Source organism: Ostreococcus lucimarinus, chromosome 3 (assembly GCF_000092065.1).
Source record: "Ostreococcus lucimarinus CCE9901 chromosome 3, complete sequence".
Lineage (NCBI taxonomy): Eukaryota > Viridiplantae > Chlorophyta > Mamiellophyceae > Mamiellales > Bathycoccaceae > Ostreococcus > Ostreococcus sp. 'lucimarinus'.
This window is the reverse complement of record NC_009357.1, coordinates 520,804-540,456: the sequence shown is the minus strand read 5'-3', so window position 1 is coordinate 540,456 and position 19,653 is coordinate 520,804. Positions and strand designations below refer to the sequence as shown.

Below are 19,653 nucleotides of genomic sequence, written 5' to 3'. Positions count from 1 at the left end.
TAAATGTGTCCTTATGCGCGAAATTTACAGCATGCTACGAACGACCAAGTACGTGAACGCAGCGATGGCGGCAGCGATCAACATGTTCACGAAAACTCTTATGAAAGTCGCCCACCACGGCTCTTGCTTCTCCGCCACCGGCTGGTCGTCTTTCTGCGGCAATCCGAGCGCCGAACGAGCGCGGTTCTTCGACGACGCAAAACCTTCATCGGCGGAGTTCAAAGCGCTGATCACTTCACCAGGTTTGACGTTCGTCTGCGAGCCCCAAGAGTACTCGGTTCCTGGCATTTGTTTTGCCACTTCTGGGGTGAAATCCAATCCGAGGCGACGCGCATGCGCGCGTTCAACCGCGTTTGCGTCCGCGACGCGAATATCTTCAATGATCTGCTCGCTGTACTGCAATTTTAGCAAAGAGTTCTCCCACTCTTCTTGTTTCTTCGCCACCTTCTGTGCCGCCATCACTTGTTGCGCAACCTTCTGTTCGGCTTCCTCTTGCGAGCGCTTCTTGGCTTCAGCTTCAGCCGCGCGTTTCGCCTTAACTTCGGCGTCGGCATCAGCCTTTGCCTTGGCAGCGGCAACCTTCGCAGCTTCGGCATCAGCCTTCGCCTTGGCTTCGGCGTCAGCCTTCGCCTTGGCAGCAGCAATCTTCGCGGCTTCGGCGTCAGCCTTCGCCTTGGCTTCGGCGGCAATCTTCGCGGCTTCGGCGTCAGCCTTCGCCTTGGCTTCGGCGTCAGCCTTCGCCTTGGCTTCGGCATCAGCCTTCGCCTTGGCTTCGGCGGCAATCTTCGCGGCTTCGGCGTCAGCCTTCGCCTTGGCTTCGGCGTCAGCCTTCGCCTTGGCTTCGGCGTCAGCCTTCGCCTTGGCTTCGGCGGCAATCTTCGCGGCTTCGGCGTCAGCCTTCGCCTTGGCTTCGGCATCAGCCTTCGCCTTGGCTTCGGCATCAGCCTTCGCCTTGGCTTCGGCGGCAATCTTCGCGGCTTCGGCGTCAGCCTTCGCCTTGGCTTCGGCGTCAGCCTTCGCCTTGGCTTCGGCGGCAATCTTCGCGGCTTCGGCGTCAGCCTTCGCCTTGGCTTCAGCGGCGGCGGCGGCGGCGGCGGCGGCAGCGTCAGCCTTGGCCTTGGCCTCGGTTTCGGCGAACGACGCCGCGGCGTCTTCGGCGGCTTGCGCTTCCAACGCAGCCTTCTCGTCCGCCCTACGGATTTCAAGCAACTTGGAAGCCGCGGCTTCGGCTTCATCGTCTGCGTCGCCACCAAAGTTCAACCCACCAAACACCTCATCGAAAGAATCAGTCACCGACTGCGCCCTTTCAAAGAGTTTCGCCCCGGTCTCCGACGCCTTCTTCGTGAGCGCCTCCGCGTCGAAATCTTTCGGCAACTTTTCCATCAACGGTTTGATATCCTTCTTAAGCGACGCTTGGAATTCAGCCGGAGTTTGATCTCCCTCCTTCGCCAACGCTTCGAGAACCTTGATGACGAGGAGCGCCGCCGCCGCCCCTCCCGCGGCCAAGGCCGGCTCGCTCGCCACCGTGTACGCCGTCCCCAACGTCACCGCCGCGGCAACGCCCTTGATGACCTTCTCCGGATCGCGCGCGACATCGAGAACGGTTTCCAACACAGTGTTCCCCTCATCATCCTCGTCCGCGCCGTCGAACGACGCCATCGTCCTCGGCGCCGACTTCCTCACCGTCATCGACTCCGGAATGTCCCGCTCCAATCGTTCCGACGCCTGCATTTCATTCGCCGCCGCCGCGAACATATCGTTCACGTCCGGCTCATCTCCCTCCTGCGCTTCCGCGTCCCCCACGCTACCGCTCGTGCGCGTCGCCACGAATCGCGCGCGTCCCCGCGTCGCCCGCGTCCCGCGCGTCCCCGCGCGCGCCCTCCCTCCCCCCCGCCCGCTCGCCTCGCCCGCGCGCCCCCCCGGCGTCGCCCGCGTCACCGCCGCGCGCATCCCGCGTCCCGCGCCCGCGCGTGCGCCCTCCCGCGCGTCTTCGCGCGCGTCCGCGCCCGCGATCGGTCGATCGATCGCCGCGACGAATCGCGCGATCGACGCCCGCGATCGATGATTCGCGTCCGTCGCGTCGCCGCGTTCGCGCGCGCGCGCGGCGCTTTCGCTCGGCGCGCGACGCCGACGTCGACGCGCTCGAGCGCGTCGCTCGTCGCGCGAACGCGCCGCGATCTCGCGTCGCGCGCGCGGTCGGTCGCGCGTCGCGCGCGGACGTCGACGCCGGCGGATTCGAGCCTCGTGTCGAGGGTTGTGAAACGACCGATCGTGACTCAAGAGTCGGGGGGTACGTATGGACGCCGGCCATCGAGTCGTGAGTCACGATTCGTCGTTTATCGAGTCACGAGTCACGATTCGTCGTTTCGCGCGCGCCGGCGCGAGCGCGTGCGTCGACCGTTCGCGACTCGAGACGAACCCTCTGTCGTATGCGCAAACAGTCGCGCGGCGCGAATCCGTCGCGCGCGCCCCGCCACGTCGGATGGCGCCGCGCGCGCGTCGCGCGATCGCGCGCATCGCGCGACGCGCGACATGGCGCGGGAGGCGACGGCGGCGACGGCGGCGACGGAGGCGGAGCGCGCGTTCAGGGCGAAGTACGGCGACGATCTGCGACCGAAACCGCGGTTGATCGCGACGGACGTGAAACACTTCGACAGCGCGGATTGGGCGATGCGGAAGAGCGCGGAGGAGGCGCGGCGGCGGGACGCGGGCGGGACGGCGGCGACGAGGAGCGAGGGGCGCGCGATGGGGGAGGGGACGACGGAGGACAGCGCGAGGGAACCGGACGAGCGAGGCGCGCGCGAGGGGGACGCGACGTCGACGCGGGAGGGGGACGGATGCGCGAGCGAAGGCGCCGACGGTTGAGACGAGATCGCGCGCGAAGCGGGATCGCGATGGATGAAGATTGAAATAATACGAAATAATACTGCGAGTGATGGGAGTGCGGTCGCGCGCGCGTCGTGACGTCGTCGCGCGCGCGAGGGCGCGTTCGGGGGACGAGACGACGGCGCGGGCGGGCGGACGCGTCGGCGTCGCGCGACGCGATGAGGAAGAACTAATTCTGCTTCTTAAATCGCTAAGTTACGTGCGATGTTCGTCTCATCTCCGTTCGTGCCCTCGCGCGAGTTCCACTACAGAACGCTATTCCGCTCGAGAGCGCCGACGTCGAACACGACTCTGCTCGTTCGTCTACACAAATCCCACCGCGCTCGCTTACAAGTTGAGCTTGGTGCGTCTCCAGTGTCGACGCTTCGCGTTGTAGCTGCGCGTACGAACACATCATCATCGTCAGTACTCGCGCGTCGTCGTCGTCAAAATCGCGTCATCGATCGCGTCGTTCGCGCGACTCGTCGGCGCTCGTCGCGCGAAAAAACCTAAACGCGTACGTACCGAATGGTGTTACCCGTGCGCATGCGGATCCATTGGGGAAGCGGGCGGTTTTGCTTTTGCTTCTTCCCCAAAATCTTCTTCACCTTGAAAGTCTTGTTGGACGGCTGCGTCGATAAAACGTCTCGGTCAGTCCTCCGCGCGTCGCGTTCGCGCCGTCGTCGACTCTAGGGCTTGCGCCGCGCCCCCCCATCGCCCGCCCGTCGCCCTCCCACCGCCGCCGTCGCCGCCGCGCGCCGCGCCGGCGTCGAATTCACGATATCCACCCTTCATCCGCGCGCGCCGACCGCGCGCGCGACGATCGCATCGCGCGCGACCGCCCTCGAACGCGCGCGCGCGTCGTCGCGATCGCCGCGTCTCGTCCGCGGTCGTTCCGTCCGCGCGCGTCCGCCCGACGCGCGTCCCGGCCGTCGCGCGCCACCGGCGCGCGCGTCGTTCGCGCTCGCGTCGTCTTTCGTCGCTCGCTCGAGGTCACGCACCATGTTCGCGTCGCGCGCGTCGCGAAGAGAACGCGCGCGCGGGTCGCGAGGAGACCGCGCGCGGTCGCGGGCGTCGTGGTCCGTGTGTGAGACTCGCGTCGCCCGAGACGCGCGCGCCGCGTCCCGTTGGCGACGCACCGCGACGCGCGACGGGCGACCGCGACGCGCGTCTCGGGCGACGCGGACGCGCGCGCGACGGAACGGCGAGATATGGCGGACATACCGCGACCGATGCCGCAGGGCGCGCAGGGCGCGAACGCGAACATGCAGTTTATGGATTTTAATCGCGCGCAGGCGTACCCGAACTACGACGCGTACGCGCCGCGAGCGACGAGTTCGGGCTCGCACGGGTACGGGGGGGGTGGTGGACACGGCTCGGGACACCAGGGCGGTGGGTTCGGGTTCGGGGCGCGCGACGGCGACGTGGGAGGGTCGTACGCGCACGTCGAGGACGAGGTGCCGTTGCTCGAGGAACTCGGCGTGGATCCGAAGCAGATTTATCGTCGGACGATGGGTGTGATGCATCCGTTCAGGGTCGAGGATAGCACGGATGAAGATCTCGCGGGACCGCTGTTGTTTTGTCTCGTCATGGGCGCGTGTAACTTACTGGCGGGGAAGTTGCACTTTGGGTACATTTTGGGTTGGAGCACGCTCGCGTCGCTCGGGATGTACTGGTTGTTGAACCAAATCATCGGCGGAGGGGAAGGGATCGGGTTGAACCGGTGCGGGAGTATTTTAGGCTACGCGCTGCTGCCCGTGGTGGGGTACAGTGGGATCGTGCTGTTTTTACCTTCGAAAACTGGGATGTTGAGCAAGGCGCTCGCGGTGCTCTGCGTGACGTGGAGCTCGAGAAAGGCGAGCGTGGGGTTGATACAGGCGATGCCGCAGTCGGAGGGCAAACGCATGATCGTGACGTATCCTTGCATGATGCTTTACACGCTGTACATCGTCTTTTCGATGTCCTAAGCCTAAGTGCGCTATCTAATTTGTAGTCGTCAATTCTAGTCATTTCACGACCACGACTGCAACCGCTCTCGAACCGCGCTCACGAGCGAGATACACGCCACGTCCGTGGTAAATGTTCTCGTTCCTAGGCCAACGCGCTTGAACCCGGCGCCCTCGAATAAATCGAGCTCATAATCCGTCCATCCGCCCTCGGGTCCGACGGCGATGAGCACGCGCGAGCGCCGCGCGTCGACGCCCTCCAACGCTTCCGCCACGCTCGTCCCAGAATCCCCTGGATGCGCCAGCAAGCGCACATCGGCCGCGTCGAACTCATCCCAACCGAGCTCACGTGGTCCATCCAACAACCACTCGAACCCATTCGTGACGCTCGAATTCCCCAAAGCGCCCTTCAACCGGTCCACGACCGGCGGCAACCGCATCGCCACGCCCACTTGCGGCACCAAAAAATCCCCCGCCTGCTCCAAACCGCGCAATATCTCCCCACGAATCGTCTCTGCGTCCAACGCTTTACTATCAAAGTAATATCGCTCCACCTTTTGCGCGTTCGCCAGCACGACACGACCGAGGCCCAGCGACGCGAGCGGCGCCCACAGCCGCCTCAAAACTTTAGGCCGCGGCGTCGCGAGCAACAAGTCGATCTCCGGCCTCCCGCGTCCGCGCGCGTCGTCTCCGAGCTTCAGCACGATTTCATCATCATCCATCGTCGCGATCGTCGCCTCGCACGCGCCGACGTCGATCGTTCCCGCGCGCACGTGGTCGCCGACGTCGCTTCGCAGCACCTCTCGCGCGTGCGTCGCGCGCGCGTCGTCCGCGCGCAGCGTCACCGTCCGCGTTCGGGCGTCGATCTCGGCGCGCTCGAAGAGAATGCGATTACGCATCGTCACGCATCGTTCGACGCGCTTTCGCGCCGGCGGCGCTCGCGTCAGCGCGTCATTCGCGCGCGCGAACATTTGCGGAAAAGCACTTTTTGTCCCATGCGCATCGCGCTGGCCTTGCGACGCGCGACGGTGGCTTTGCGACGCGCGTCGAGGGCGACGATGTCGGCGCGCGCGTGCGCGCTGCGGTTGTTTCCTCTCGCCGAGCCTCTGCCGGCGAAAGTGGCGCACCTGGTCGTGGACGACGACGGCGGGACCGGGACGGCGCTGACGGTGACGAAATACCTCGCGAAGACGCTCGGGGACGAGGGCGTGGACGAGACGTACGCCGAAGAGTTGTTGGACATCGGTGCGGTGTGGTTCGCGACGGCGCAGCCGCCGAGGGAACTGAGAGGGGTGCCGAGAACGGCGCGCGCGAGGCGGTTGTCGCCTCGCGACGCGGATGCGCCGCTGCGGGCGGGCAACTATCTTCGCGTTCACGTGCAACCGAAGCGGTTTCCGGCGGCGTTCGCGGTCGATTGGAAGGCGTGCGTGTTGAAAGTGGGTGAGGGGTACGTTTGTGCGCATAAACCGGCGGGCGTGAGCGTGGTGCCGACGGTCGATAACGTCAAGGAATCGTGTCTGGCGATGCTCGAACGCGCCGCGGGTCTGAAGGAGGGAACATTAAAGCCGATTCATCGCTTGGACGTCGGCACGGAAGGGGTTTTAGTGCTCGGTACGACGAGTGCCTTTGCGAAGGAGTTCGGTGATATGTTGGCGGACAGGAGCGTCACCAAGGTGTATCGCGTGCTGACGGAGAACGCCGTGCCTCGCGGCGTTCACATCCACGACGCCGAGCCGGCGACCGAGGGTCCGCGAAAGATGATCATGACGAAGGTCGACACCGACGACATCGATGGTGAAATAGAACGATCGGCAGAACGCGGTGGTGGCGAGCGGGGAGGCGTGAGTGGGCCGAAGCGCTGTATTTTGCGAGTGTTGAAGAGCGAAAACATCGCCCCGGCGCGATGGGAGACAAAGGTGGAACTCTTAACCGGACGAACGCATCAAATTCGCGCGCAATTCGCGGCTTTGAGTGCTCCTTTGGTAGGTGAGACGCTGTACCGCGCTCCGGGCGACGATGGCGAGGTGAGGGTGCAGAAACCGAGCGAATATCTCGGTTTGCAAGCCTCAGAGATGCACATCAAGCGCGACTGCGCGCTCGGCCCGAGCGGCACGATCATTCGAGCGTTCGAACCGTGGTGGGTGCGTGGCACTAAAGTAGATGCGTTGTATTAGATAATCTGTAGCAAAATTTCATCCTTCGTAAATCACGCGTTGCGAGCTTGGAAATCCTTCATGAAGGACACGAGCGCTTCGACGCCTTCCTTGGGCATGGCGTTGTAAATGGACGCGCGCGCGCCTCCAACGGAGCGGTGACCCTTGAGCGCCTCGAAGCCCTCAGCCTTGGCTTCGGCGAGGAACTTCTTTTCCAATTCTTCACCTCCTGCCAAGGTGAAAGGGACGTTCATCAAGGAACGGTACTTGGTGTCAACCGGGGAGACGTAGTAGCCGCCGCTCCCGTCGATGGCGCCGTACAAAACATTCGCCTTTTCGATGTTGCGCTGCTCCATCGCCTTGAGACCACCATCCTTGAGAAGCTTGGCGAAGACGAGACCAGAGACGTACCACGTAAAGCACGGCGGGGTGTTGTACATGGAGTCGTTGTCAGCCATGAGCTTGTAATCGAACATGGACGGGGTATCCGCGCGAGTGTTGCCCATCAAATCTTCGCGAACGATGGCGATACCCATGCCCGCCGGACCGATGTTCTTTTGCACGCCACCGTAAATGATACCGTACTTTTCAACTTCAATCGGCTTGGACAAGTAGTTGGAAGACATGTCCGCGACGAGCACGCGGTTGCCCACGTCCGGGACTTCCTTGAACTCGACGCCGCCGATGGTTTCGTTGGAGCAGATGTGGACAAACTTGGATCCTTCGGTGAATTTCCAGTCCTTAACGTCCGGAATCGTCGTGAACGACTGATCCTTAGACGACGCGATCACATTCGCCTTCGCGAGCATCTTCGCCCCTTCTTTTTGCGCCTTGACGCTCCACGCCCCGGTGACGACGAAATCCGCGCTGTCCGTCGCCGCCGCCAAGTTATGGCAGTTAGACGCCATCATCGTCGACGCCCCGCCTTGCAAAAACAGCACCTTATAGTTATCAGGAATTCCAACCAACTCTCGCAGATCCTTCTCCGCCTTCTCCGCGATCGCCATGTAATCCTTCCCTCGATGCGACATCTCCAGCACGCTCATCCCGCTGCCCTTATAATCGACCAAGTCCCGTTGAATCTCCTCGAGCACGTCCAACGGCAGCGTCGCCGGTCCCGCCGAAAAGTTATACAACCGATTCCCCGCGCCCGGTCTCGCGCCCGCGCGCGCCACCGCGCGCCCTCCTCGCGTCTCGTTCGCGCCCGCGTCGTCGCGCGGTCGATTCAAAAAGCGCATCGCGCGTCCCGATCGCATCCTTCGCGTCGCGCTTCCCGTCGTCGGCGTCACCGCGCGCGCCGTCGCTCGCGTCATCGCATCGATCGCGCCCGTCATCGCGTTCGCCCGCGCGTCGTCGCTCGCGCGTCGTCGCGCCTCGTCGCGCGCGCGTGTGGCAACCGTCGCCGTCGACGGCGGCGCACACGCGGGTTTTTCGCGCGCCGCGGATCCGCGCGGATTCGCGGTCGGTCGCCGCGGTCGCCCCAGCGCGCGACGCGCGCGCGACGCGCTCGACGACGGCGCGCGGACCGATGGCGACCGGGAAGCTCCTCGCGGTGTGGCTCGTGAACAAGTCCGGGGGACTGATCTATCACCGCGCGCTGCGCGAGGACGCGCCGACGCTGGACGCGAACGCGTGCCTGCGCCTGGCGAGCGTGTGGCACTCGCTGCACGCGATCTCGAGGAAGGTGGCGCCGGTGACGGGGTGCGCGGGGATAGAGAGCCTGGAGTGCGATACGTTTGATTTGTATTGCTTTCAAGCGGAGACGGGGATGAAGATATTCGTGACGATGACGAAAGGGAGCGCGGACGCGAGCGGGACGCTGCGAAGGACGCACCGGGCGTACTGCGACTACGCGCTGAAGAATCCGTTTTACGAGGTGGAGATGCCGGTGCGGTGTGAGTTGTTCGACGTGGCGATCGCGGATATCGCGCGGTCGGTGAACGAGCGAGGGTAGGTTTGTGTGGGTAGAGATCGGTTAGCGATCGATTAGAGTCGGCGCGTCGGCGAGGGACGTCGTTGTGAAGAAAACTACGTTCGTACTACAAAAACGTGTTATGTTAGCTCGCGCTGGCTATTCCGCCGCCTAGAAATTAGATGCCGCGTGTATCACCAACCAAACGAGCTCGTGTGCCGCGCGTCGCCGTCGAGACGACGGCGCGCTTCACCGAAAGAATGACTTTCGCATTCAAACGAAGACTTAGTAGCCTTGCGGCGGCATCGCGCCAAAGCCAGAGCCAAAGTCACCACCTTGCTGAGCATCCCAGCCCGTGGGCGCGGGCGCCTCGGACCAGTTACCCGCAGCCGGAGCGAAACCACCCGTCGGGAACGCCTCGGCCGGCTTTTGCTCGTCCCAAGACTCGGCGCCGTACGCGGCGTCCGCAACGGCGTTGTAACCCGCGGATTCCGCCGGAGCCGCCGCCGCGGCGGCGGCTTCCTCTTCCTTGGCCTCGAGCTCCTCCGGATCGCGGTAGAAGAACAAATCCACCATCACGTCCCACGGGTTCGCCGCGGAGACCGTGCCTCGCATTTGCAAAACCATGCGCGCGAGCAAGTAGTACAAGCAACCGATCGAGTGCTTCGCCTTGTTGTTCGCCGGAATGGCGACGTCGACGTTCTTCAACGGAGAATCCGTGTCGCAGAACGCAATCGTCGGCAAGTTGACGTACGCGGTCTCAGAAATAGGCTGCGCATCCGTGCGCGGATCGGTGACGATCAACACGCGCGGTTCCGCGAAAATCGCGTCCTTTTGGTTCGTGTACGTCCCCGGCGTGTGACGACCCGCGATGGCTTTCGCACCGGTGTATTGCGCAAACTTCAACACCGCGCGTTGACCGTACGGGCGCGCCGCTTGGCAGATCACATCCTGCGGGTTTTCGCACGCAACGATGATGCGCGCGGCGAGCATGAGCTTATCCCACGTCCGTCCGAGGTTGATGATGTGGATCCCGTCGGCCCGTCGCTTCCACACGTAGCGCTCCATTTGGAAGTCCACGTTCTTCGTCCCGAGGTGGCACCCGGCGGCGAGCATCATCGCGATGTCGGCCTCTTTTTGGGACATTTGAGGAGCCATCGTGTTCGCGTTCGTGTGTGCGCGCGCGAGGCGTCGACGGCGTCGCGGAGAGACGGATCGCGCGCCGCGCGCGATCGCAAAGCCCTCGTCGGAAAGCCCTAATTGTACGTTCGGACATTCGGCGCGCATCGATTTTCTCGCCGATTTTCATTTCTTTCGCATTCGGCGATTCAAACGTCGATGACGCGCCGCGCGCGCGTGGAAATCATAAATCCGCGCGCGCGCGCCCGACTGTTTGCGCGCCGTTCGCGCGGAGGCGCGCCCCGACGCCGTCGCGGTCGGCATAACGACATGCGCGCGACGAACGCGGCGCCCGCGGCGACGACCGCGCGCGTCGCGCGACGCGCGCGCGCGACGCGGGCGACGCGAACGCTCGCGAACGCGCGCGTCGCGCGCGCGATGCGAGGCGACGACGCGCGAAGGCGGAGGGTTCGCCGCGAGAGCTCGGCGAGCGGGACGGCGGGCGAGCGGGACGATCGCGAGGGAAACGCCGCGAGCGAGCGCGACCGGGGAGGTGATCGCGCGTCGACGTCCGCGCGATCGTCGAAAGAAGGATCGTCGTTGGAACGGCAGATCGCGGTGACGCAAAGATTGCGCGAGGGGTTCGAGAGAGATCCGTTTCTGCGCGAGCTCGGGCGGGAGGCGTTCGCGGCGAACGTCGAGTACGACAACGACGTGCACGCCGTGCGCGGATTGGACGAGTATCGAGAGCTCATGGAACACTTTAGCGATGCGACGAAGTCGGCGTTGAAGGGGTTCAAGTTTGTCACGCGAAGAGCGAGCTCGATCGAGCCGGGGGTGTTGCTCATTCAGTGGACGGCGGTGTGGGAGGGCGCGCGATTTGGCAAGAAGTTTAGTAATCTCTTGCTCGGTTCCATGCACGAAGGCGCAGTTCGCAGGATCGTGGAAGGTGAGTACGGGGAGAAGGTTGCACCGGGATACCCGGCGACGGCGACGGTGGCGGACGGGAAGGAACCCAGAACCGACTTGAATTTCCGACTCTTTGGGAGAACGACATACAAGGTGAACAGGGACGGCCTCATCGCCAGTCGCTTGGACAGGATTGATTTTCGCACCGATCCCGAGCCTGGAAGTCAATCTGGAGACGACTTCTTCCCCGAGACGCCCGAAGAAGAGGAAGCGGAGTGGGAGCAACTAGCGGAAGAAACGGCGGTGAACATGTTTTACAACACTCTCTCGCCGCCGGGGAAAAATGAAACGTCTTGGTTCCTGGACGTTCTCATCGAGCTCGAATGGCAAAGCTTTCAGCGACAGATGGGAGACACCACCTCGGTGTTGTCCAAGCAAGAATACGTATCGGTGATTTACGCCGTGCTGGCGAGCGCCATCGCGGCGCCGATTTTCATCATCGTCGGCTTGACGGCGCTCTTGCTGTCGCCCGACCAAGCCGGCGATCCCGATTCTTTAGATGCCGCGATGACGATGGGTTCGGACCTCGCAAAACTCGATACGGGTGCGAATGGATCACCCGTGTGGGGTGCGGATGTTTTCCTCGATCTTTACAAGGGAAAGATTGGGGCTTAGTAGCGAGCGACGAAATTTCGTTTCGGTCCCCGTCGCCGCGCGTTGTGATGAAGCAAATGTTTCCTGACTGAATCGTTCGTTTTACAAGTTGCGCGGCGTCAAATATATCTCTCGTCTCTCGCGCACACTGCCTTACCGCGTCACCGGCGTAAAGTTTTCCGGCACGCTCCATTTATCCTTCGGCAAGCGTTGATACACTCCCACCGTCAGGTGGCTTCGTCGTCGCCCCGGGGTGTTCATGTACGCCTCGTACGCCTCCTTAGACGCCCATTTCTGCTCAAACGCGTACTCATTCGCCTTAAGCTTCACCAATTTCGCCTCCGTCGCCCCGCACTCCTTCGCCATCTTCTCCCGCGCGCGCATCTCCTCCTCGAATCGCGCGACGACGCCGCCATCCCCGCCCGGGATCACGAACTCGTTCCGCGCCTCGTACGGCCCACCGCTCGCCTTCGCCGCGCGCGTCACCGCCCCTCCGCGCGTCTCGTCCCTCTTCGCCGCGCGACCCGGTCGCGCGCGCGTCGGCGCCATCGCGCGCGTCGTCGTCGTCGTCATCGTCGTCGTCATCGTCAACCCGCGCGCCGCGCTCTCGCGCCGCGCGCGCGCGGTCGACCGACCGCCGATCCCTCGGTCGGTCGCGCGCGCGCGACGTCGATCGATCGCGCGAGCCTCGCGCGATCGATCGACCGACGCGCGCGATCGATCGACGGACGCGCGCGAACCGCCGCGACGTCGTATCTTCGTCGACGATCCCTTAAATTCGCTCGCTCTTCGCGCGCGTGAGAACGCCGCGCGCGCGGACGTGCGTGGCGCGGACGCGCGAGTCGTCGCGAGCGCGAGCGCGAATGGCGCTGCGCGCCGCCGCGAGCGCGGCGGCGGAGCGGCGGAGCGGCGCGCGCGAGAGCGGGCGACGGGCGGGGTCGATCGGGACATTTGCGAAATCAATCGTTGGGCAATCGCATGCGGCAACGGCGGGGGGCGGGGCGCGCGCGCGGGGCGCGACGGTCGTCGCGCGCGTGGTCGGTGGAGGAAAGAAACGATGTGGATTGGCGTGGGAGGCCGCGTGCGCGGGTGGGACGCGAAGGCGAGGCGTGGGGATGAGGGAGGCGTCGACGCGCGCGAACGCCGTCGGATTGGGGTACGCCGATCAAACCGGCGACGACGATAAGGATGACGAAGGGTTCATCGTCGCGCCTGGGGACGAGGATTTGATCATCCCGCCGACGACGGAGGAGAATGCGATCGAGAAGGGCAAGGAACTCTCGCTGTGGGCGGCGCTGGCGACGTGCGCGGTGATGTATTCGGTGCCGTACGGTTTCGTTCGGTGGAACTTGCACACGCTCGCGCCGTTGCTCTGGTATGAACTCGGTTTGGCGACAGCGCTCGGTACTTTGATGGCGATGCCATTTATCTCTGCAATCGGATACCCCGCGGCGAAGTACGAACTGAATATGCCGATCCTGGCGCGTTCGAGTTTCGGGATTTGGGGGGCGGAGTTCACCGACGCCTGTCGCGCGACGCTTGGATTCTTGCTCTACGCCGTGCAAACTTTGGTCGGGGGCGAAGCGGTGTTCGGATTGTTCAAAACGACGTTTATCGCCGCGAGTATCGAAAGCGATGTAGTCGTGCGAGCGATGTCGTACGCGATGTTTTGGGTGGTGCAGCTCGCAATTTCCTTGCGCACCGTCCCTTCATCGAGACTTCTCGCGTCTGGTCAGACCGTCTTAGCGCTCGTGGCAGGTTTCATCGCTTGGACTTTGCGTCAAGGTATTCCTCAGACCGCGATCGGTTCGTTGATTTCCGCGGGTATGCCGGGCGCCTTGCCGAACGAGTTCTGGAAGCACGCTTGGCTTATGGTGGGCGTTTGGGTGACGCTCGCGAGCGTGTATCCAGATTACACAGCGCACATCAAGGGCTCTAGAACTGCACCTATTGGTCAGTTTTTCTGGCTTCCCTTGCTGTCCGGTTTGTTTGCTATCGTCGCCGCGGCCATGGCGCAAGCGCCGAAGCCGATTTTATTTGCGTCCATTGCCATCGCCTCGCTCGTGACGAACAGTGCCGCAAACGTCGTTGGTCCGCAGGAGTATATGCAAGAATTCTCGCTTCCGTGGGCAAAGACCAAGAACTATCTTGGTGGTACGATCTCGTCCAAGCAAGCAGCGCTCATCATCACCTGCGCTGTCGGCCTCTTTGCGCCGGCTCAGTTGATGTGGCAACAAGTCGTCGCCGCTGCCTCGTGGATCATTGGCGTTGGTTCGTTGTTAGTCTCTCCCGTGCTCGGTGTGATTTTGTGTGACTTCTGGCTTATGCGTGCTGGCAAATTATCGCGACGAGCAATGCAGACGCGCGATACTAAGGGTCCATATTGGTTCTTTAAGGGCGTGAATCCACGCGCCATGATTGCCATTGCCGTCGCGGCGGCGCCCAACTTGCTTTCACTCATTTCTGGTGTTTCCTATTTGATCGAAGCCGGTGCCTTCTCGGGTTCTGGCGCGTTCTACACGTACGTAGTGAACATGGAGTACGCAAGTATTATCGGTGCTGCGATTGCTTTCATCGTCTATCTCTTCATTCACTTGCTTGAGATGAAGCCGGTGAGGCTCGGTGAAGTCGCGGCATCCATCGGAGACGCCGCAGGCACCGTCACAACATCGGTAGCGTACAGCTTTGATGGACGAACGAAGAAGACGATAATCACGACGCGAGAGAAGGTGAACACGCGTCTCGCCCGTAGGCGTGAAGAATTGCCGGACGAGGAATACCACGACGAAATCGATGCTCGCGAGCGTAAACTTCGCAAGGAGGAAGATAGACGCCGCAAGGAAGCCGAGGAGGCTCTTCGAAAGGCTGTCGAGGATGAAAACAACGAGCGGCGTAAAGAGAACAGACGTCGTCGACTCGAGAAGGAGAGGATCGATAGGCTGTACGACGAATGTGAAGCCATTTACTCGGAAGAGATCATCACGACTAAGGTCATCACTGAGACACAAAAGGGTGACCTCGAGGACCTCATGGGTGGCGATGATGGCGCACCCGTTTCAGTCGCGAAATTGCGCGAAGAAATCGAACGCCGCCGAAAGGAAATCGATGCCCTTCGCAACTCTATTCAACTACGCCGCGCGCAAGGTGAACAAGATATCAACTTGGCGAAGAATAACTTTGAGAAGGCGAAGGGACTCGAGGCCGATCTTCGAGCAAGATTCGACACCGAGACGCGATCTCTTTTGGAGAAGGAGGCTCGTTTGCAAGATGAAGAAAATCGGCGTCGTGCGGAAGCTGAGGCTCGAATTCAACGTATGCGAGATGCTCTCGCCGCCGATCGTTCCGCTGAAGAAGCTCGACGACGAGCGTGGGATGACGAACACGCGCGTGAGCTTGAAGAAGAGAGGCGTCTCCAGGAAACGGAGGATACCCGGCGAGAGCAGGCTCGTGAAGACATCAGACGCGCAGTTGATGATGAACGTGCGCGTCTTGAACGCGAAGAAGCCGATCGTCAAGCTGCGGAGGAACGTCGTCGTGATGATGCTGCGCGTAAGCTTCTACAAATGGAGGATGACGAGGCAAAGCGTCGCGACGACGAGGACAAGCGCCGCCGCGAAGCCGAAGCTGCCATCAACGCTCTCCGGGAAGCGATTGTCAAGTTCGAACGCGATACAAAAGATCGACGCATCGCTGCCGAAAATGACGCTGATCGCAGAAAGCAAGACATCGAAGCTGCGCTTAAGGCTGAAGAAATTCGCGCCGCGAACGCGCAAGCTGCGATGCGAGCCGCTGCAAAGGCAGAAGGCGATCGGCGAAAGGCAGAGGACGATGATCTCGCCGCTAAGCGTCGAGCCCTTGAAGAGTTCAAGCAGCTTGGTATTCGTCTTAAGGATACGGAAGAAAACCGACGGCAAAAGTATGCTCAAGAGATCGCTCGAATCAACGCTGAAGAGGTGCGACGCATCGCCACTGCTGAGGCCAACCACAAATCTCGACTTGAAGAAATCAAGATCCTCGAAGAGGCTGAAAAGCGCAAAATTGCTGATGAAGATCAACGGCGCGCTCGTGTCGAGGCGCAAGCTGAGGCCGCTGAGGATGCTGAACGCCGCAAAAGAGAAGCCGAAGATGCGCGTCGACGTGCTTACGACGATGCCGCTCGAGCTGCGCGAGAAGCTGAAAACCGACTTCGTGCCGAAGAGGATCAACGTCGTGCCGAAAATAAGCGTCATGAAGAAGAACTTGCTCGAGAAGAAGCGGCTAAGAAGGAAGAAGAAACACGTCGTCAGCAAGAACAAGACAAGGCGAATTTGATTTTCAATTCCCAAGAAGGTCTGCGACGCACTTCTGAAGATTCTCGTCGCATCGATTTCATCATCAACAAGGATGAATTCAAGACGAAGGAACAGCTTCAACGTGAAGCGGAAGAAGCGAGACGTAAACAAGCCAAGCAAGACCTTTTGGCTGCTGCTGAAGCAGAGCGTAGAAAGCGTGAAGAGGAAGAGCGCCGTCGACGTGAAGCCGATGCTGCTGCTGCCGAGGCTGTGCGCAAGGAAGCCGAAAGAGTGGAAGCTGAAAATCGCCGTCGCGTCGCCGCAGAGCAAAAGTTGCGGGACATGGAGCAACAAGAGCAACGGTTACGTATGGAGGCCGAGAATAAACGTCGCGCGCAAGAAGGCGAGAGTCGCACGCGAAAAGAAGCGCTCGAGCGTGCTATCGTTGCGGAGGAGAATCGCCGAGCCCGCGCAGCTGACGAGCTTCGTCGTCGCGAAGAAGACGAGGCACGCACTCGAGCTCGTGAAGATCAACGCCGTGCCGATTGGGATCGCGAACAAGCGCGTCGCGACGCAGAAGAACAAGCTCGTCGCGCCAGAGAAGATGCTAGAGCTAAAGAAGCGGAAGATGTTATTCGTGCTGCTGCGGAAGCCGAGAGAAAGAAGATGGCCGAGGAAGACGCTCGTCGCAACGCCGAGGAAGAACGCATTACAAAGATGCGCTCCGACGAAGACGCTGCGTGGGCCTCCGAGCTTGCTCGTCGTGAAGCTTTCAAGGCTGAACTCCAAGCAAAACAAAGAGCTGAAGAAGATCTCCGCGCTCAGGAAGAACGCAGACGTGAAGATCATGCGAATGAGGTGTCCAGAAAGCGTCAAGAAATTGACGATTTCATTCGCGACTTGGAACGTCGTCGACGCGAAGCTGATGCCGCCGCCAAGGCTGCACTTGAGGCTGAAGCGCAAAGAGTCACGGAGTTCAGAAAGTCTCGTGAAGAAGCTATAGCCGAAGATGAACGTCTTCGCGCGGAAGATGCGGCCGAGCGCCTGAGAGAAGACGCCAAGCTGCTGCAAATGCGTGAAGAGCTCAAGAAGCTTGTGCGCGACGAAGCCATGCGCCGTGCCGAAGAAGAAGCCCGACGCAAGGCGATGGACAAGAAGATTGCCGATCAAAAGGCCATCGACGACGATATTATCGCGAAAGAGGACGCTAGACGCGACCGATTCCGTGATGAACTGCCGGACATTCTCGACAAGTTCCGAGCGGAACTTGAAGCCAAGGAGGAGTTCTTACAGACTCAAGAGGAGATGCGCCGTAAGCAAGCTGCCGACGCCATCGCGCAAAAGGAGGCCGCTGAGAAACAACGAAGAGCTGATTTTGACGCGCAGTGCGAGCGCAAGCAGAAAGAGATTGACGACTTTGCGGCGAAGATCAAGGCTTTGTTCAACGCCGAGGAAGCTCGTCGCGCCGAGTTCAGGAAGATGATGGAGGAGAGACAACGTAAGGAAGATGCGCGGCGACTTGCCGCTGCTTCGCCTATTGCTATCGACAACATGATGCAGAATCTCAACGCTACTATTACGCAGATGGAGTCGCAACTTCAAATCCTCATTCCCGAATTGCAAGCTCTCGAAAAGACTGCAGCGGCCAACTACGAAGAGTTTAAGGCGCGCCGTGCTCAGTCCCAGATGTCCATTGAACGCACCGTGACGGAGGAGCAGACTAGAACTCACAATGAAGATGGACGTCACGCTGCTGTCTGCGCGGAAGCTGACGCAGCTGTTCGTGCCGAGCGAGCTCTACGTGAAGAGGAAGACGCCCGTAGAAAGGTGGCTGAGATGCGTATCAAGCAGCTCGAAGCCGAGCTCGCCGCCATCATCGCTGAAATTGATGCTCGACGTCTTGCATGGAACGCAGAAACTTTGAGCAGGAGAGATTCAGAGTGGGCCGCTAGACAAGACGAGGACACTCGTAGATTTTTCAACCAGACCGAAACTGAGGGCGTTTTGTTCAAAGAATCTTCGACGATCAGCTTCGAAGAATCCCGTCGTCTTGAAGCCGTCGCAGCTGCTGAACGCGCGGAGGAGTTACGAATTGCAACTGCAGCGGCGGAGGCCGAGCGCGTGGCTGCTTCGGAAAGACGCAAGCAATTGGCCCTCGACGAAGAGGAAAGCCGTCGCAAGGCGGCTGAAGCAGCGAAGAAGGACTCCAAAAAGCAAGCAGAAGACTTGAAGCGTCAAGCTGAAGAGCAGCGCCGCGCCAAAGAACAAGCTGAGAAGGAAGCTGCGGCAAAGGCCAAGCAAGCTGAGGAGGAAGCTGCGCGCGCCAAGAAAAAAGCTGACGAGGACGCTAAGGCGGCTGCCAAACGAGCTGAGGAGGAGAAGAAGCGTCTCGAGAAGGAACAAGAAGAGAAGAGAAAGCAAGCTGAGAAGGAGGCTGCCGAGGCGAAGCGTCGCGCTGAGAAGGAGGCGGAAGAACGTCGCAAGGCGGAAGCCAAGGCGCAGGAGGAGGCTGCGAAAGCTCAGAAGGCTGCTGAGGAAGCGAAGCGAAAGGAAGCCGAATTAGCGAAGCGTAAGGCTGAAGAAGAGGCGAAGGCGGCTAAGGCAAAGGCGGATGCTGAAGCCAAGGCAAAGGCGGATGCCGAGGCCAAAGCCAAGGCGGACGCCAAGGCCAAGGCAGAGGCAGAGGCCAAAGCCAAGGCAGAGGCAGAGGCCAAAGCCAAGGCGGACGCCAAGGCAGAGGCAGAGGCCAAGGCAAAGGCGGATGCAGAGGCCAAGGCAAAGGCGGATGCAGAGGCCAAGGCAAAGGCGGATGCAGAGGCCAAGGCAAAGGCGGATGCACAGGCCAAGACCAAGGCGGATGCACAGGCCAAGGCAAAGGCGGAAGCCGTAGCCGCTGAGGCAAAGGCAAAGGCGGACGCTGCAGCCGCCGCGGAGCGCGCGGCCGAACAAGCTGAAGCCGCGTCAAAGCCGGACAACGAAGTCACCGATGAGCGTGCATCTCGTTTGCAAAAGCGACTTGAAAAGAGCGCATCCAAGGAGGAAATCGAAGAGGTTGTCCTCGAGCTCTCTGAAGACGAAGATCCGATCGCCGCAACGTTGATCCTTCAAGGAGCAGCCAACGTGGAAGCTGCGGCGACAGCCCTAGCTGCTTTGTGGCGCGCAAAAGATACCCGAGGCGCTGAAGCGCTCATGGGTCTCGATTTGACCCGTGCTGCGACGTTGATTGACATTATGGTGGAGAACCTTGGAGACGCCGAAGCCGCCATCGGTTTGGTTAACATGTCCGAGCCCGGTCGCATGGTTGGTGTCGCTGAATTCGTCCTTCCGTACTACCTGCGAAGCGTTGTGTACAACGGGGTCGAAATCCTCCGCGTCGTTGCAAACCGCAACGTCAAGACTGCGAAGGTTATTTATGCTGGATTGGAGATTGAAGAACAAGTGAGCATTGTTCGCCGTGCGAGCCTCGGGTTCGGCGCGCGCCCGGGCGTGGAGAAGCCGGAAGACAAACCCGAACCTGATGTGAAACTCGCCGCGACTCTCTTGACTGGGCTCACGCCATCCGCCGCTGTGGATGTCTTGCGCACCTTCAGCACCACGGGTGTGAACAAGGGAAGCCCGAAGTGGAAGCGCCGCCAAGACGTCATCGTTGAAGTTCTCGACGCCTTCAAGGATATCGGTCCCGGAGAGGACTCCATCGCTGAACTCATTCGCGATAGGCTCAAGCTGTGATTTGAGCGCTGCAACTGAAGCATTTCTCATAATAACACGAATCAGAATATTGCACAATCCACGTCACATCCACGTCCTCGCTCGCGTCGCGCCCC

General features: G+C 61.3%; 12 protein-coding genes across 12 annotated transcripts; 6 read left to right on the top strand and 6 right to left on the bottom strand.

The window, feature by feature from the left end:
• Positions 1-21: 21 nt before the first annotated feature.
• Positions 22-1,792, bottom strand: OSTLU_30657 (predicted protein). Its single transcript, XM_001416653.1, has one exon. The coding sequence runs from the start codon at positions 1,753-1,755 to the stop codon at positions 25-27; it is 1,731 nt and encodes a 576-aa protein (XP_001416690.1). The 5' UTR covers positions 1,756-1,792; the 3' UTR covers positions 22-24.
• Positions 1,793-2,532: 740 nt separating this feature from the next.
• On the top strand, positions 2,533-2,865 carry OSTLU_14657 (predicted protein; the record flags this gene model as incomplete). Its single annotated transcript, XM_001416940.1, has 1 exon — positions 2,533-2,865. One exon carries the CDS (start codon positions 2,533-2,535, stop codon positions 2,863-2,865), a length of 333 nt encoding a protein of 110 aa, XP_001416977.1.
• A 348-nt stretch (positions 2,866-3,213) lies between these two features.
• Positions 3,214-4,145, bottom strand: RPL39 (Cytosolic 80S ribosomal protein L39; Cytosolic 60S large ribosomal protein L39; the record flags this gene model as incomplete). The annotated part of the gene is made up of 3 exons (XM_001416652.1): positions 3,867-4,145; positions 3,391-3,494; positions 3,214-3,262 (listed from the first exon to the last, which is right to left on the bottom strand). Exons 1-3 carry the CDS (start codon positions 3,867-3,869, stop codon positions 3,214-3,216), a joined length of 156 nt encoding a protein of 51 aa, XP_001416689.1. The 5' UTR covers positions 3,870-4,145.
• Positions 4,146-4,292: 147 nt separating this feature from the next.
• OSTLU_7010 (predicted protein) lies at positions 4,293-4,811 on the top strand (the record flags this gene model as incomplete). The annotated part of the gene is made up of 1 exon (XM_001416939.1): positions 4,293-4,811. A coding segment is annotated over one exon (519 nt), but the record flags the coding sequence as incomplete, so codon positions are not given.
• A 116-nt stretch (positions 4,812-4,927) lies between these two features.
• OSTLU_45316 (predicted protein) lies at positions 4,928-5,815 on the bottom strand (the record flags this gene model as incomplete). Its single annotated transcript, XM_001416651.1, has 2 exons — positions 5,152-5,815; positions 4,928-5,076 (listed from the first exon to the last, which is right to left on the bottom strand). Coding segments are annotated over exons 1-2 (780 nt in total), but the record flags the coding sequence as incomplete, so codon positions are not given.
• A 54-nt stretch (positions 5,816-5,869) lies between these two features.
• OSTLU_30653 (predicted protein) lies at positions 5,870-6,985 on the top strand (the record flags this gene model as incomplete). The annotated part of the gene is made up of 1 exon (XM_001416938.1): positions 5,870-6,985. The coding sequence occupies one exon, from the start codon at positions 5,870-5,872 to the stop codon at positions 6,983-6,985; it is 1,116 nt and encodes a 371-aa protein (XP_001416975.1).
• A 32-nt stretch (positions 6,986-7,017) lies between these two features.
• On the bottom strand, positions 7,018-8,202 carry OSTLU_12357 (predicted protein; the record flags this gene model as incomplete). Its single annotated transcript, XM_001416650.1, has 1 exon — positions 7,018-8,202. The coding sequence occupies one exon, from the start codon at positions 8,200-8,202 to the stop codon at positions 7,018-7,020; it is 1,185 nt and encodes a 394-aa protein (XP_001416687.1).
• Positions 8,203-8,492: 290 nt separating this feature from the next.
• OSTLU_12356 (predicted protein) lies at positions 8,493-8,918 on the top strand (the record flags this gene model as incomplete). The annotated part of the gene is made up of 1 exon (XM_001416937.1): positions 8,493-8,918. One exon carries the CDS (start codon positions 8,493-8,495, stop codon positions 8,916-8,918), a length of 426 nt encoding a protein of 141 aa, XP_001416974.1.
• A 243-nt stretch (positions 8,919-9,161) lies between these two features.
• RPSa (Ribosomal protein Sa, component of cytosolic 80S ribosome and 40S small subunit) lies at positions 9,162-10,034 on the bottom strand (the record flags this gene model as incomplete). The annotated part of the gene is made up of 1 exon (XM_001416649.1): positions 9,162-10,034. One exon carries the CDS (start codon positions 10,032-10,034, stop codon positions 9,162-9,164), a length of 873 nt encoding a protein of 290 aa, XP_001416686.1.
• A 294-nt stretch (positions 10,035-10,328) lies between these two features.
• On the top strand, positions 10,329-11,618 carry OSTLU_30649 (predicted protein). Its single transcript, XM_001416936.1, has one exon. The coding sequence runs from the start codon at positions 10,434-10,436 to the stop codon at positions 11,577-11,579; it is 1,146 nt and encodes a 381-aa protein (XP_001416973.1). The 5' UTR covers positions 10,329-10,433; the 3' UTR covers positions 11,580-11,618.
• A 93-nt stretch (positions 11,619-11,711) lies between these two features.
• On the bottom strand, positions 11,712-12,107 carry OSTLU_92452 (predicted protein; the record flags this gene model as incomplete). Its single annotated transcript, XM_001416648.1, has 1 exon — positions 11,712-12,107. One exon carries the CDS (start codon positions 12,105-12,107, stop codon positions 11,712-11,714), a length of 396 nt encoding a protein of 131 aa, XP_001416685.1.
• Positions 12,108-12,421: 314 nt separating this feature from the next.
• Positions 12,422-19,558, top strand: OSTLU_24245 (NCS1 family transporter: cytosine/purines/uracil/thiamine/allantoin; the record flags this gene model as incomplete). The annotated part of the gene is made up of 1 exon (XM_001416935.1): positions 12,422-19,558. The coding sequence occupies one exon, from the start codon at positions 12,422-12,424 to the stop codon at positions 19,556-19,558; it is 7,137 nt and encodes a 2,378-aa protein (XP_001416972.1).
• Positions 19,559-19,653: the final 95 nt, after the last annotated feature.